Below are 13636 nucleotides of genomic sequence, written 5' to 3' on the forward strand. Positions count from 1 at the left end.
GGTTACCAGGGCATAGATAATTGTCAGTTTGTTGGGGATGGGAAACAGCATGGGAGAAGAGATGGTTTTAGTTTTTAAGCTATTAGAAATACCATTGTCTTCCCAATCTGAAAGATACAAACACTGGATGGGGTGATGTCTAAGATCCCTTCTAGCTCTCTTGATCCCCGTGAACTATATTTTTATGCAGGTACAGAACTAGCCTTCTTATATTTTAGAGCCCAACTTTTTCAGAGACCTTTATATCTTAACAAAAATGTAATGACTAGCCTCTGAGTGCTCACCTATGTCAAGGTAAATTTTCTTTAGTAGAAGGGTCTTAGTAAAAAACAAACAACCCCTCCAAACAATAACAAAAACCCTCTTCCAGATAGTTTTCCATAGAGTACACTTTATGTGAAGCTCTGTGTTCCAACAACCCAATTGTCTGAAAGGAATAGTCCATTTCTTAAGAAATGACTGTGGACTTCTTGCACTTTTAAAAGAGGATTTCCAAGGGGAGCCATAAATTGCTGGACCTTCAAGAAGTACAGAAACCAAAGGCATTATTCTAGTGATCAAAAGGTGTGCTACCTTTCTCTTCTTTCCAGAAGCACTCACGAATGATGTGTTGATGAAATGCAAGCTGTACTTCCAGTTTGAGTGCAAGATGAGTAGCCTAAGAAACATCTCTTTTTGTTCTAATGTATTAGAGAAGATACAATTTTCACGTATAGGAGAGACAATGGCTCTATTAAGGAAGCCAATGAGAGAAATTGATGAGATGGATGCTATTGATACTAATGTCAAGAATCTTGTAATTTGAAGAAAACAGTATAGCAGAGAAAGGAAAAGAGAAGAAAATCTGAATTGCTGAAGTTATATAACAATTATGAAACCCTCCCAGTGAAATGCAAATGTAGACCATCTCTAGTAAAAGCATGTACTAATGAAGATTCACAGATAACAGGTGCTGGGAAATGTGTTACAGAAACCAAGAGGAAGAAAAACATTGTGGTAGTTGGTGACTCCCTATTGAGGGATTAAAAACCAGCCATATGTAGATCTGGCATGGATAATTAACCAATGTATTGTCTTCATGGATTATGTAGTTGACATGTGACTGAGAGGTTTCTAGGACTTATTAAGCCTAATACCAGCTACCCACTGCTGTTATGTGGGAACACTGAAGTCACTAGATTTCACATAGCTTGTGTTTTTTTTTAAAATCTCTTTTTTTACTGTTGGAAGTCAGGTTTTGAAAGAGACAGTATATTAGAAGTAAGTAGGTTTTGTTTTTGTTTTTGTTTTTCTTGTCCATCTGAATTAACAGTGTGACAGGGCAGCCCGAAGATCTAATGCCATCTTAGCTGCCTCAACAGAAACCCCGAGTCCAGCCCTAGGGAGGCTAGGGTTGTTTTGCACTCTGGGATAGTTGGCCCACCTTTGGAGTACTGTGTTCAGTCCTGGCTGCCATATTTTAGAAAAGGCACTCACAAACTAGCAGACATCTTGAGAATGATGACTAGAATAGTGAGAAGCCTCAAGACTATATCATTATGAGGTATGATTCAGTCTACTGAGAATATTCCGTTTGGAAAAGAAAACACTTAGAAAGGATAAGCCAGCTGTATTCAAGTATTTGTAAAGTCACCTTATGAAAGAGAGGATAGACATCTTGTGTAATACTAGAAGGTAGAAGAAGAACCAATGGGTAGAAGTTATAGGATAAAAGAATAAACTTTCTAACAATTATGTTTATTCCTAAATGCAGCATTCTGCTTTGTTAGTGAGCTCTTTTCTTATCACTAGAAGTATTCAAGGAGAAGTTATTGCAGGACTAAGTACCAGAATCACACTTGTACAGTTTTAGACCATTTAGAGATATTAGGACAAGAAATTCGACCAAAAGAGGCTAAATGAGTTTTCAGAGTCACACAGTAAGTTAATGGTAACATCAGGACTAGAACCTAGGTCTCTTGGCTTTCAATCCAGTCCTTTTTCATTGTCAAGGATAGTAGAGAGCATTCTTTCTTGACCTAGCTGATCTCTAAGACTCCTTCTAACTGTATATTTCTATGGCTCTAATTATGAGACTGGGGGTTGATATTGATACAGAGCAAAATTTCCTACCTCATGAAGGCACTGTTTATATTCAGTAGGTGGTTCAGAGCAAGATCATAGGATCACGAATCTAGAGCTAGAAGGGACCTTAGAGATGACTACTATTCCAACCCTCTCATAGTACAGATAAGGAAACTGAGGCTGGTGGATGTGAGATGACTTGCCCAAAGTGACACACGTAGTGTCAGAGATAAGATTTGAACCTAGGTCATCTGACTCCAAAACCAACAAGAAGATTTGAGTTTATTTATAGTCTATACAATCATATATACCTGAACTGACACACCTCTCCAAATATAAGGAAATCAGGCTCTTTAGTTATAGGAATCTATTTAGGGCAGTAATCCTTAGTAAGAGGGCACTGAATTTCATTTATCTCTCTGGTATATTAATGAAAACATTAACAGAGTACAATGATTTTTCTAATGATAGAGCACTAATTAAGCATTTACTATGTGGCAGGTACTTTTTAAGTGCCGGGGATACAAATACAAGCTGGCGAAATAGTATCTGTTCTCAAGGACCTTACTTTTTAAGGGGGGAAGAAAACACATAAAGGAACATGAGAAAGGGTGGGGAGTAGGTTCCTGTGTTTCAGCACACTGTGGCAATGGCAGGAAAGTGGCACGGAGGTCTGGTTTTGGGCAGGATTAGGTGAAAGCTCACCAATCAGAGCTGGGTTTTTCCATGAAACTCTCTTGGTCCACATGGGACTGAACCTGAAACACTGACCTCATTAGGAACCATGCCCCAGCATTATTAACACTTTAGTATCTTAGTTAATTTAGATACAAACACATTTTAAAAACATGTTTTGAGATTTGAGCTTTTGGTAAAGCTCATTACAAAAGCAGATTAGGACCCAAAGAAAAGACTTTCAATGTGATCTCTTATCCCATAGCTACAAAAATTTTGACCCAATTACCTGAGAGAAATAGGTGTCCAGGAAAGTCATATTGATGGCTCCTTCAGGATATTCCTTAATGGTGCCTCCAGTGGAATGTCTTGTCCTCATTGTTCCTGAGTACCCAGCCCCTCCCAGGCCTGTGGTTCCTCCTGACCCTGAAGCTGCTCTAAGTCTGGTCGTTAATTCTATGCCGGAAGTTCCTTCTACGACCGTCTCTGCTGCATAGGCATTTGTGCAAACTTCTAAAAATGAAGGAAAAATTATGTTCAGTGATGTTGATGGATTATCACCCTTTGCTGTTTGACTTTGGTTGCTGGGGTTATTATTCAGGAAGTAAATCCACAGTGGGAGAGAAAATGCAATTCTGTATTAAAAGAGGATAAGCATATTCTATTGCTATTTGTCAGAAGCTGAAGTGGGGCACTAGGAAAAAAACTCTAGAAGAAATTAAAATTAATTGGAAACTATAGCTGAATATTAAAAATTGTTTTAAAAGATAATTTTGGTCTGGACCTGTGAATTTGTTAATCTGGAGAACTCCTGGTATGGTCATTTCTTCCACTGATTCAGATCAATTCCTCATTTCAGGATATTCAAAGACCTTACATTTTAATAGGGGGAAGAAAACACATAAAGAAACATTAGAAAGGTAGGCAGGGAGGAAGGGTAGTAGATACTTGAGTTCCAGCATGGCATGGAAATGGTGGGAATGTGGCATTGATTAACTGCCTACTTGATTAACTCCTTGATTAACTTCAGATCATAGATCTGGTGGTAGAAAGGACATTAGTAGCCATCTGGTTCAACCCCTTCATTTTACAGATGAGGAAGCTGAGATTTAGGATCACAGAGAAATTTGCCTAGGGTCATACAGGCAGGATTTGAACCCCAATCCTCTCATTCCAGAACCAGTGTTCTTTCCACTGTACCATGCTGCCTCATCTATGTACGTAGGACAGTGCTAAGAGCTGGGGATACAAAGACAAAAAATGATACAGTCCTTATTCTCAACAAGCTTATATTTTACCTGAAGTAGGGTGGGGTAACCATATACATAGGATAAGCAAATGCAAAATAACTACAAAATAAATATACTTTTTTTTGGGAGGGGCTCCTAGTTGTATTAATAACTAGGAAATTCAGGAGAGGCCTCATGTAGCGCTTCAGTTGACACTTGAAGTGGGGTAGGAATTCCAAAGCATAAAGATAATGATAGAAAACATTCCAGGCATAGGGGGCACAGCCTGTGCAAATACATGGAGGTGGGAAAAGGAATGCTGTGTCTGGGAAATAGCAAGTAGGTCAATTGGTTGGAATGTGGACTGCATGAAAAGCAGTGATGTGGGACATGTCTTGAAAGGTTGGCTGGAGTCAATCTGAAAGGACTTTAAGTTTCAAATAGAGAATTTATAGTTTATCAAAGAAGCAATAGGGAACGACTGAAGTATCAGGGTTTCTGAGTAGAACAGTCAGACATGTACTGTAGGAATAGTCATTTGGCAACTTTTTGGAGGATGGATTGGTGAAAGGAAAGAGGGGAGATAGGTAGAGGCCATTGCAATAGTCCATGGAAGTCTATAGAAGAGTTAATGACAATCTGAAGTAGAGTGATAGTCCTATAAGTAGGGGAGAGAGGGAAGGGAGAGAAAGAGAGAGAGAGAGAGAGACAGAGAGAGAGAGAGAGAGAGAGAGAGAGAGAGAGAGAGAGAGAGAGAGAGAGAGAGAGAGAGAGAGAGAGAGAGAGAGAGATGAAATAGAGGTAACAGCAGTGGTGTGATAGAGTAAGCTTGATCCAGCTCATGGGAGCTGATTGTTAAATTTTCAATATGAGCATTTACAAGTCAGAAATCAGCAAACGCATCAATATCAGGGCTTGCTTTATTTTTTGTTGGTTATCTAGACTTAAGAAAGTGAAGGGGGAAATGTTAGTAATGCAGTTTAAACTTAAAGTATGCATTAAAAATTTACCAGCACACTGCCGGGTAGAGACAATATTTGGCAACTCATTTAGATATGGGGACAGAAGGAGAGCAAAGAGTCAGGATTTACTCCAAATTTGCAAACTGGGTGACTTGATGGATAGTGGTATCTTTGACAGAAATAGGAAAGTTAAGAAGAGAGGCAGGTTTTACTTGGGGAGTTGGTGAAGATGATGAGTTATATTTTAGACATGTTGAGTTTGAGATACTAATGGAATCCAGGAGGACTTATTTGGTAGTTTGTGGTCTTAGGGAATGGCCTAGTAGGGTGCTGAGAAGTTTGAGTGCCTTGATCATAGTTACACAGCTAGTATGTGTCACAACTGGGTAGATCCAGTCTCCCAGACTGGCTTTCTATCCACTACAACATGCTGCCTCTCATTTTTAGATAACAGTGAGAAATATAATGGGAAAGGGCAATAGAGCACATAGTTGTGTAAACCAACTCACATAATGCAAATTTACTGTCTAGGAAAAAAAATGTGTAAATATTCACTTACCAGAATTTTCCATGAATTCAGTTCCATTGGCTGTTATTGGAGGCACACAAATATTTGTGATTTCCTACAAATCACCATCAGAAAAATGATTATTTTAAAATGAATTGCTATGATTCTATAATTATATATATATACATATATAAATAACATTCTACAAATGATGGAAATACATGGAATATGTTTTTATGGGAGTAATAATTTCTCTTATTTTTTCACTCAAGAACAGAAAACCCTATGAGACCTAGTGACAGCTTCAGGTCTAATGGTGAGAGCCCCAAACCATTTACATTTTGCTCCCCATACTTCCTTCTTCTCTTGCCCTCCTCAAACCAAATCTGGTTTTCTCTTTGACATCTAAGTGAATATTTTACAAAGTAAATACATACCTTATCTTGTGGCTGGGCACCTTCTATTCCCCATTGGTGAATTGTTCCTTCTGACCCATCTGGCACAGGAACAAATCCAGATCCAACCCCACCCAGACCTCCTGCTCCACAGTCACAAAATAGTAGCAGAAGGGGGGCCACTACAAGAAAGGGAAAAAAAATTGGTCATTTGAGTTAATTGAAAATTATAGCTGAACATCCAAAAGAAGCCAGTGAGAGCTATAATAGCGACATTGTGTAGCACTTTGTATGCGTAATCTCATTTGTTCCTAGCTAATAATAACTAATTCACTAAACAAGTAGTTAGCTCATAATAATATATAGTACCTTACATTTTGCTAAACACTTTACAAATATTTTGTTTGATCTTCGTAAGAACCCTACGAGGCAGATACTGTTATTATCCTCATTTTACTGGTGAGAAACTAAGGCAAATTGAGGTTAAATGCCTTACCCAGCTTCAAATGTCTGAGGTATAATTTGAACTCAAGTCTTCCTGACTCCAGGCCCAGCTGTCTGTGTATCACATGACTTAGCTGCCTAGCATTGTCATAGTAAGTATTATGAATCTCATTTTACAGAAAAGGAAACTGAGGCTGAGTGCTTATGTGATTTTTTTCTCCCCAGTGTGTCACAACTAGTGAGTATCTAAAGCAGGATTTGAATCCAGGTTTTCTGGACTCCAAATCCACTGTTCTGTTTGCTATACCATGAGCTAAATAATTTGTGTTGTTGCCTACATGGGTAAACTACATCATTTGCTTTGAGGTGAAAAGATAAAACATTATTGTCAAATGACAAGCCACACCTTCAAATTCTCCTGAGACCATTTCCCCCAGTGAGTACTTATGTTGGAAAATGGTCATGGTTCTTCCTACTGAAATAAGCATTTGATTTTTTCTTTATTGATAGATATGTTTTATGTGCAAGCTAGTTACAACAGTCAGCTCCTGCATGTAGGTAACACTATGGGGAAAAGCATTCTATACAAAAATGTTGCGTTCAGAAGTTTTCAAAATGAGCTCCTCCATTTTGCAAGCTTGGAGATACTCAATTAAATTTCCATGTTAGAACTAGAGTAGAATAATGGAATGTAATACTTACACAGCAACATCAACAGGCCAAGAAGGAGCAGACCAATGCCAGCAGGACCAAGGCGTACTGATGGTGTCCCTGTCTGCCTGTTAGTGTCATCAGGTTTGACACTCGGGGAGGGAACCCTATTAAAACACGCTTGGTTCTCATCACAGTCACAGGCTCGTAATTCCAGAGTCTCTGGTATTTCACAACTTATACCTTCCCTGTCTGTAACTATGAGAGAAAGTGGATGTGTTCCAGAAGATAGTGCTTTCTGGGCTCTCAGATTTGCAGAGGTATCTACAGAGGAAAAAAAAGCAATAAGAGATAATGATTGTTGTTACACATTTAAAATTGTCTTCTTATGATAATATTCAAGGAAGCCAAAGTAGCTGTTCCACTAGTAAAGTCCTCCTCTCCTACCTCATTGGGGTATAGAGCTAACCCTTGATGTACAAGGCTGTACCAGTGACATGCCAAGTATTGTGGGTCCTACAGAGTTAGAAAGGCTTAGCATTCTTGCCCTGTGACAGGCTAGACTAAAAACTGTCTAAACTTAATTCAGAAGGCTCATCCTTCTTGGTTTTGCTCACTTCACTCAGTATCAGTTCATGCAAATGTTTCCAGGTTTTTCTGAAATCTGCCTGCTAGTCATTTCTTCTTTTTCTTCATCTTCTTTTTTTTTTTTGCTCATCATTTCTTATGGAACAATAGTGACCCATTATGTTCGTATACCACAGCTTGTTCAGCCATTCCCCAATGGATGGGCATCTCCTCAATTTCCAATTCTTTGCCACCACAAAAAGAGCTACTGTAAATATTTTTGTATGTGTGGGTGTAAGGCAGGAATATTACTTGACCAGTAGTATGGAAAAAGGGATTGGAAGGAGGAGAGACTAGAGCTGGGAAAAGCAGTTAGGAGGATTATGTAGTAATCCAGGTGAAAAAAAGATAAGGTACGTAGTAAGGCATTCCTGTTAGGAGCCAAAAGCAGGGAATGGGTGAGAGGGATATTGTGAAGGGAGGACTAATTGATAAGACTTGGCAATTGATTAGATATAAGGGGTGGTAGAAGGGATAGAGTAGAAGATGGCTTCATGGTTATGAGCCTAGGTAACCGGGAGGGGGGTGGCATGATCAAGAGAAACAGAAAAGTTAGGGGGAAGGTTCAATTTAGGGAAGAAGTTTTGGACCTATTGGATTTGATATGCCAACATTACAGGTAGGTAGATATATCCAGCACATATCTTGAGATGTAAGGAGAGGTTGGGGTGTGTAGATGGCGCAAGAGGAGCCACATGAGTGGATGACATCACCAGGGAAAGCATAGAGAGAGGCAGTCATAGAGCAGGACATCAACATCAACAAAGAATGAAAGAGATTAGTACGTGTAAGAAATGGTATTACATTCTGGTTGCTTCTGTTATACAGTCTGGAAAAGACACATGGCTAGGTTCGCATAAATCAAATCACCAGATTTTATTTGGCTGGCAATGGGGAGCCAGTGAAGGTTTTTGTCTTTAATTTTTCTTTTTTTAAACTACAGAAGTGATATGATGAGAACATTGCATTAACAAGATAAGCTATCTCCCATTCAGGCAGTGGAATGGTCATATTTGATCTTTAAGGGGTTTCCTGGAAATGGTCTACTAAATGAGCTCTTGCCAATGATCTGGAAATGAGCAAGAAACATGTTTATATTTGTGAATGGACAATTCATTTTCTGTTTATAGTAATTCTTTTTGGGGCAGTAAAGATCTGGAAACCAGATGGTGAGGGAACACTCACCAATTGGCTGAACAAATTACGGTATATGAATTTAATCGAATATTATTTTGCCATAAGAAATAACAAAGGAGACAATTTCAGGGAAACCTGGGAAGACACATGAATTGATAGAGTGAACAGAAGCAGGAGAATAATTGATATGATAATGATAACATTGTAAAGGCAACCTTGAAAAATTTAAGAACTCTCATCAGTGCGATGACCAACCACCATTTGATAACACCACTAATGATCCACACTAACTTCCTCTTGACAGAGTGGTGATGGATTCAAGATTCAGAATGAGATGCACATTTTCAGACAGCCCAACACGGTCATTTGTTTTGTTTGACTATGACTAATTGTTATAAGGGTTGGATTTTTCTTTTCATTTCATTTGGGGTGGAGAGGTGGGAAGGAGAGAAATGAAATGCTTGTTAATGAAAAAAATTAAAAGAAGAAAATTCATCTTACCATTTATTGTTGTAATGCTCCACGTGGCTGGGGTTTCCTGAGGCTGTTCGACTAGGGAAAATGTGAAGGGTCTAGTGTCTGGCTGGTTTGGCAGAGGCCTAGCTGTGACAATAACTGATGCAGATGTACGACAAACTGTTTGCTTGTCAGTGAAAACTGTAGGACAATTTTCATTGAAATCAGGCACTCTAACAGTTATGGTGCCTGTTGATGTCTTCCCTGTGTTATCTGTAACAATAATATTGTGGAGTTAAAGAAAAGTAAAAGGCAGAAAATGCAAAGGCATGTCTACTGACCATGAGAAGTTTTACTAGCAAATACTAAAATTGTAAAATACTTCAACCTTCTAAATCAGACTGATTTTTTATATTCTCCCAGCTGGGCAGCTCATATGACTAAACCATGTTGTATATTATTTTATCATTTTTTTGAAGCAAGGATCATAGGATTATTGATTTAGAGCTGGAAGAGACCTTCATTTTACAGATGAGAAAACTGAGCCCCAGAGAGGTTAAGCCACTTGTTCAAATTCACATAGGTGGTATATATCTTCCTACGCTTGCTTTTAAACCAGGTTCTCTGATTCTAAAGCCACTACTCTTTTCACAGTATCATGCTGCTTTCATGAAGGATGTCTCTGATACGCTTACTGCAAATAGAATACTCTTAAAAAACAGTCACATGTTCACAATAGTGTAGCCTAGGAAAATGGACTCCACCTTTTATTTTTATGACAGTTTTTTTTTCCTCCAAAACCTTGTATCATAGTATTTGAAACAAATGTGAAAAGGAAACATCATTTGTTTATTTAACACACTTTGGGAACCAAAGCCTTTGCTGGTCTGGTTTTCTGAATCTTTCATTTTAAGTAAAGTATATTGCTATTTTGAAAAATAATTAAATTTTTTTTTGCTTACCATCTATTGCCAGAATCTCAGCTGTTAATGTTTTATTGACTATGAACGTTGAATCTCGATCAAGGTTTTTAACAAATTTAATCTGAGCAGTTTTTGAATCAATGACTAAATAACTGCCATCGTTACGTCCCATTGCATATCTGTTTTTGACAGAAAAAAAAAACAACCCTTGAGGATTCTCGCAATTATAAAATGCTACATATTCTCAGTTGAAAACTGTAGTTTCACATTGACTATGTAACATTAACATTTGAGAAAAGTAACAGAAATATGAAGATTCCAGAGAAGCATGGAAAGATTTGAATGGAAACAGAGTAAAGTTAGCAAAGCCAGGAAAATAATAATGTGTAATGACTACAGTGATATAAATGGAAAGAACAAAAAAAAAGAGACCTTATTTGTTATAATAATGATAAACAACAATCTGAACCCTAGAGAAAAGAAAATTGAACTCAAACAAAATAATATTATCAATTATTTGAGAAATATAGTTTCATAATCCTTAAATGTCTACCATGGCCTGACTTCCTGGTTTTCTTCTTTATGTCAATGAATTATAATTGGAATAGTAATCAGCCACATAACTTAAAGGTGGGTTTGTTGAGGGATGTGATGACCTTGCCCACATCCACATTGGAAAAAGTAAAATGATTTTAGAAAGCAATCATTTTGTTTCATGGTGTAATTATAGATATAACATTGGCTTCTAAAAAGAAAAGTTGGTTTTGATGAAACATTTCCAAAATGAAACAATTTAAGTCATTAATTAGTTCTATGCAAGATCTTTTATCAAAGGTTACTGTAATTTTTATGAAGATTGATTACTGCCTCAGTCACCCCTCTTTTCTCTCATTTTGAACCTTTCATAATCTATAGGTTCCCTCTTTACTGCCTTCAATCCCTCATCCTGGGGGGAAAAAATCTTCACTAGATCCTTTCATCTCTTCAAGTTATTTTACTATATTTCCCTTCCCTTTTTAGACAAACAGCTAAAAATAATATTCCTCCACTTGTCTCTACTTCCTCTCCTTTTACTCACTCCTCACCTCTTTACAATCTGGCTTCTGACCTCATCACTCAATTGAAACTGCCCTCTCCAAAGTTGCCCATGATCTCTTAACTGTCAAATCTGAGGGCCTTCTTTCAATCCTACTCCTTCTCCACCTATCTGCTACATTTGATAACCTTGACAATCCTTTTCCTTCTCAGTATACTCTTTTAAGTTCTTTTGACGCTAATCTCTCCTGCTAACATCCTCCTACTTATTTGACCCCTCCTTTGTTGGGTACTCATCTGTATCACCCCAAGACTCTGTCTAGGGCCCTCTTCTCTTCTCTCTATACTCTGCTCTTCTGCCTTTCTCCCTTCTTCCCACCTCTCCATCTCTCTCTCTCTCTCTCTCTCTCTCTCTCTCTCTCTCTCTCTCTCTCTCTCTCTCTCTCTCTCTCCCTCTGTCTCTTTTTCTCTCTTCTCTTCTTTCTCTTGACTCTCATAGTCTCTTGGTTTCTCTGTCTCTCTCTGTTTCTCTTCCCTCCTCCTTTTCTCTCTCTTTCTCCCTCTCCCTCTCCTTCTTTATCTCTGTCTCTCTCTTTGTCTTTACTCTCTGTTTTCTTTCTCTTTCTCTCTGTCTCTGTCTACTCTTTATCTGTTTCTCTTCTCTGTCTATTCTCTCCATCTTTCCTCTCTCTGTCTCCTCTCTGTGTTTCTTTCTCTCTCTACCCTTCTTTTCTCTGTCTCTCTACTCCTTCCTCTGCCTGTCTCTCTTACATCATCAGTTCCCATGGGTTTAGTTATCATCTCTATGAAGATGATTCATACATCTGTCTAGCTCCAGTTTTTTTTCCTGATCTTCAGTCCTGAATCACAAATTGCCTGTCGATCATTTCAAACTGGATGACCAGCAGAAATTTCACCCTTAACACTCCAAAACAGAATTTGCCATCTTTTCTTCCAAACCCACTCTTTCCAGACTTCTCTGTTTTTGTTAAGGGCATCTCCTTTTTCCAGTGTCCTATATTCATAACCTCAGTGTGAGCCTTGACTTCTTACTCTCCTTCATCTCACATATCTGATCAGTTGCCAAATATTGCTGTCTCTACCTCCACAATATCTTTAACACCAGACTTCTCTCTTCTCATACCCAACACATTCAGACCCTCATCATCTTTTGTCTAGACTATTATAAGGTTCTCCTAATTGGTCTTCCTGATGTGAGTCTCTGCTTATTCTAACCCACTATCTACAAAGCTATCAAAGTGATTTTTCTAACCATGTCATTTCCCTCCTCAATTAGCTCAAGGAGTTAACTGTTGACACTAGGAGAAAACCTAAACTCCTCTGTTTAGCTTTTAAAACCTTTCACATCCAGGCCCAACTGATTTCATTAGACATTATTCCACTTCCTGCACTTTGTAATCCAGCCAAAATAGCTCTGTTCTTTACATATGGCACCCCATCTGCTATTTCTTTACCTTTGTTGTTGTTCAGTTATTCAGTTGTGACCCCTTGGACTTGCCCATGGGGTTTCTTAGCAGAGATAGGCTATTTCCTTCTCCAGTGTGTCCCCCATTTTACAGATGAGGAAGTGAGGCAAATAGACATTAAGTGACTTGTCCAGGGTCATGCAGATAGTAAGTGTCTGAGACTGGATTTGAGCTTAGATCTTCATGACTCCAGGTCCAGTACTCTATCCACTGTACTACCTAGCTGTCCTTTTTATGCCTTAGCAGTGACTAAAAGTGACAACTTTTACACTTGTTGAAAGAAAATAATATAATTTCCTACTTATTATTAAGATGTAAGATATGATAGCATATTAGGTTTTATATATACATATTTCCATGCGCTACATTTGTGAAAGATCCTAAAACATACGCCCTTCCAACTTTGCCTCAGAATCTTTCCAGCTCAAACATCACCTTCTAAATGAAACCTGTTCCAATTCCCAACTATTAGTGCCCTGTCCTACTGAATTATGATATTTAACTACCTTGTATTAATTTTGCATATATTATGTATATGTATGTATCTGCATATTTATATGTATGCATATACATAAACTACTTTATATTGATTTTGTATTTATTCTGTATGTGTGTGGGTATATATCTACATATCTTTCTATATATGTACTAACACACGTCTGTCTCAGTGGAAAATAATCTCTTTGAGAATAAGAATTATTTCCTTTTTTGTATTAGCATACTGCCTAGCACATAGTAGGTATAGTAATGTTAATTAAAAATTAATCAATATTGTTGATTAATTGAAAAAAATCTCCCTTTTATTGTCTGTTTTGTCATAAACAAAAGGAAAACATATGGGTCAAAGCACTAAATCCTGTACCACAAAGAAGTAAAATTGATGTTAATATCTTTAAATATCTGTATTGTAAACAATTAAAGGGCTTTTCTAGGTGGTTGAGAGGAGGACTAATATTAGATAATTGTCAGGAAGGGGCAGAGATGTGGGATGAATATTGAATGCAGAATTTATTTGATTCATAAGGAGGATCATAAGGAATACC

At 37.8% G+C, this 13636-nt stretch overlaps 1 protein-coding gene across 1 annotated transcript in view; it reads right to left on the reverse strand.

Annotated features, from left to right (window-relative positions):
- Positions 1 to 13636, reverse strand: part of DSG3 (desmoglein 3) — a 50685-nt gene that overhangs the window by 3549 nt on the left and 33500 nt on the right. Inside the window, exons 10-15 of the mRNA XM_020992561.2 lie at positions 10111 to 10250; positions 9194 to 9421; positions 6980 to 7252; positions 5876 to 6015; positions 5490 to 5553; positions 3029 to 3252 (exon numbers count right to left, since the gene is read on the reverse strand). Coding sequence (XP_020848220.1) covers positions 3029 to 3252; positions 5490 to 5553; positions 5876 to 6015; positions 6980 to 7252; positions 9194 to 9421; positions 10111 to 10250 — 1069 coding nt within the window. The remainder of the gene's footprint in view (positions 1 to 3028; positions 3253 to 5489; positions 5554 to 5875; positions 6016 to 6979; positions 7253 to 9193; positions 9422 to 10110; positions 10251 to 13636) is intronic.

Source organism: Phascolarctos cinereus, unplaced genomic scaffold (assembly GCF_003287225.1).
Source record: "Phascolarctos cinereus isolate Bilbo 61053 unplaced genomic scaffold, phaCin_HiC Scaffold_4;HRSCAF=312, whole genome shotgun sequence".
Taxonomy (NCBI): Eukaryota; Metazoa; Chordata; class Mammalia; order Diprotodontia; family Phascolarctidae; genus Phascolarctos; species Phascolarctos cinereus.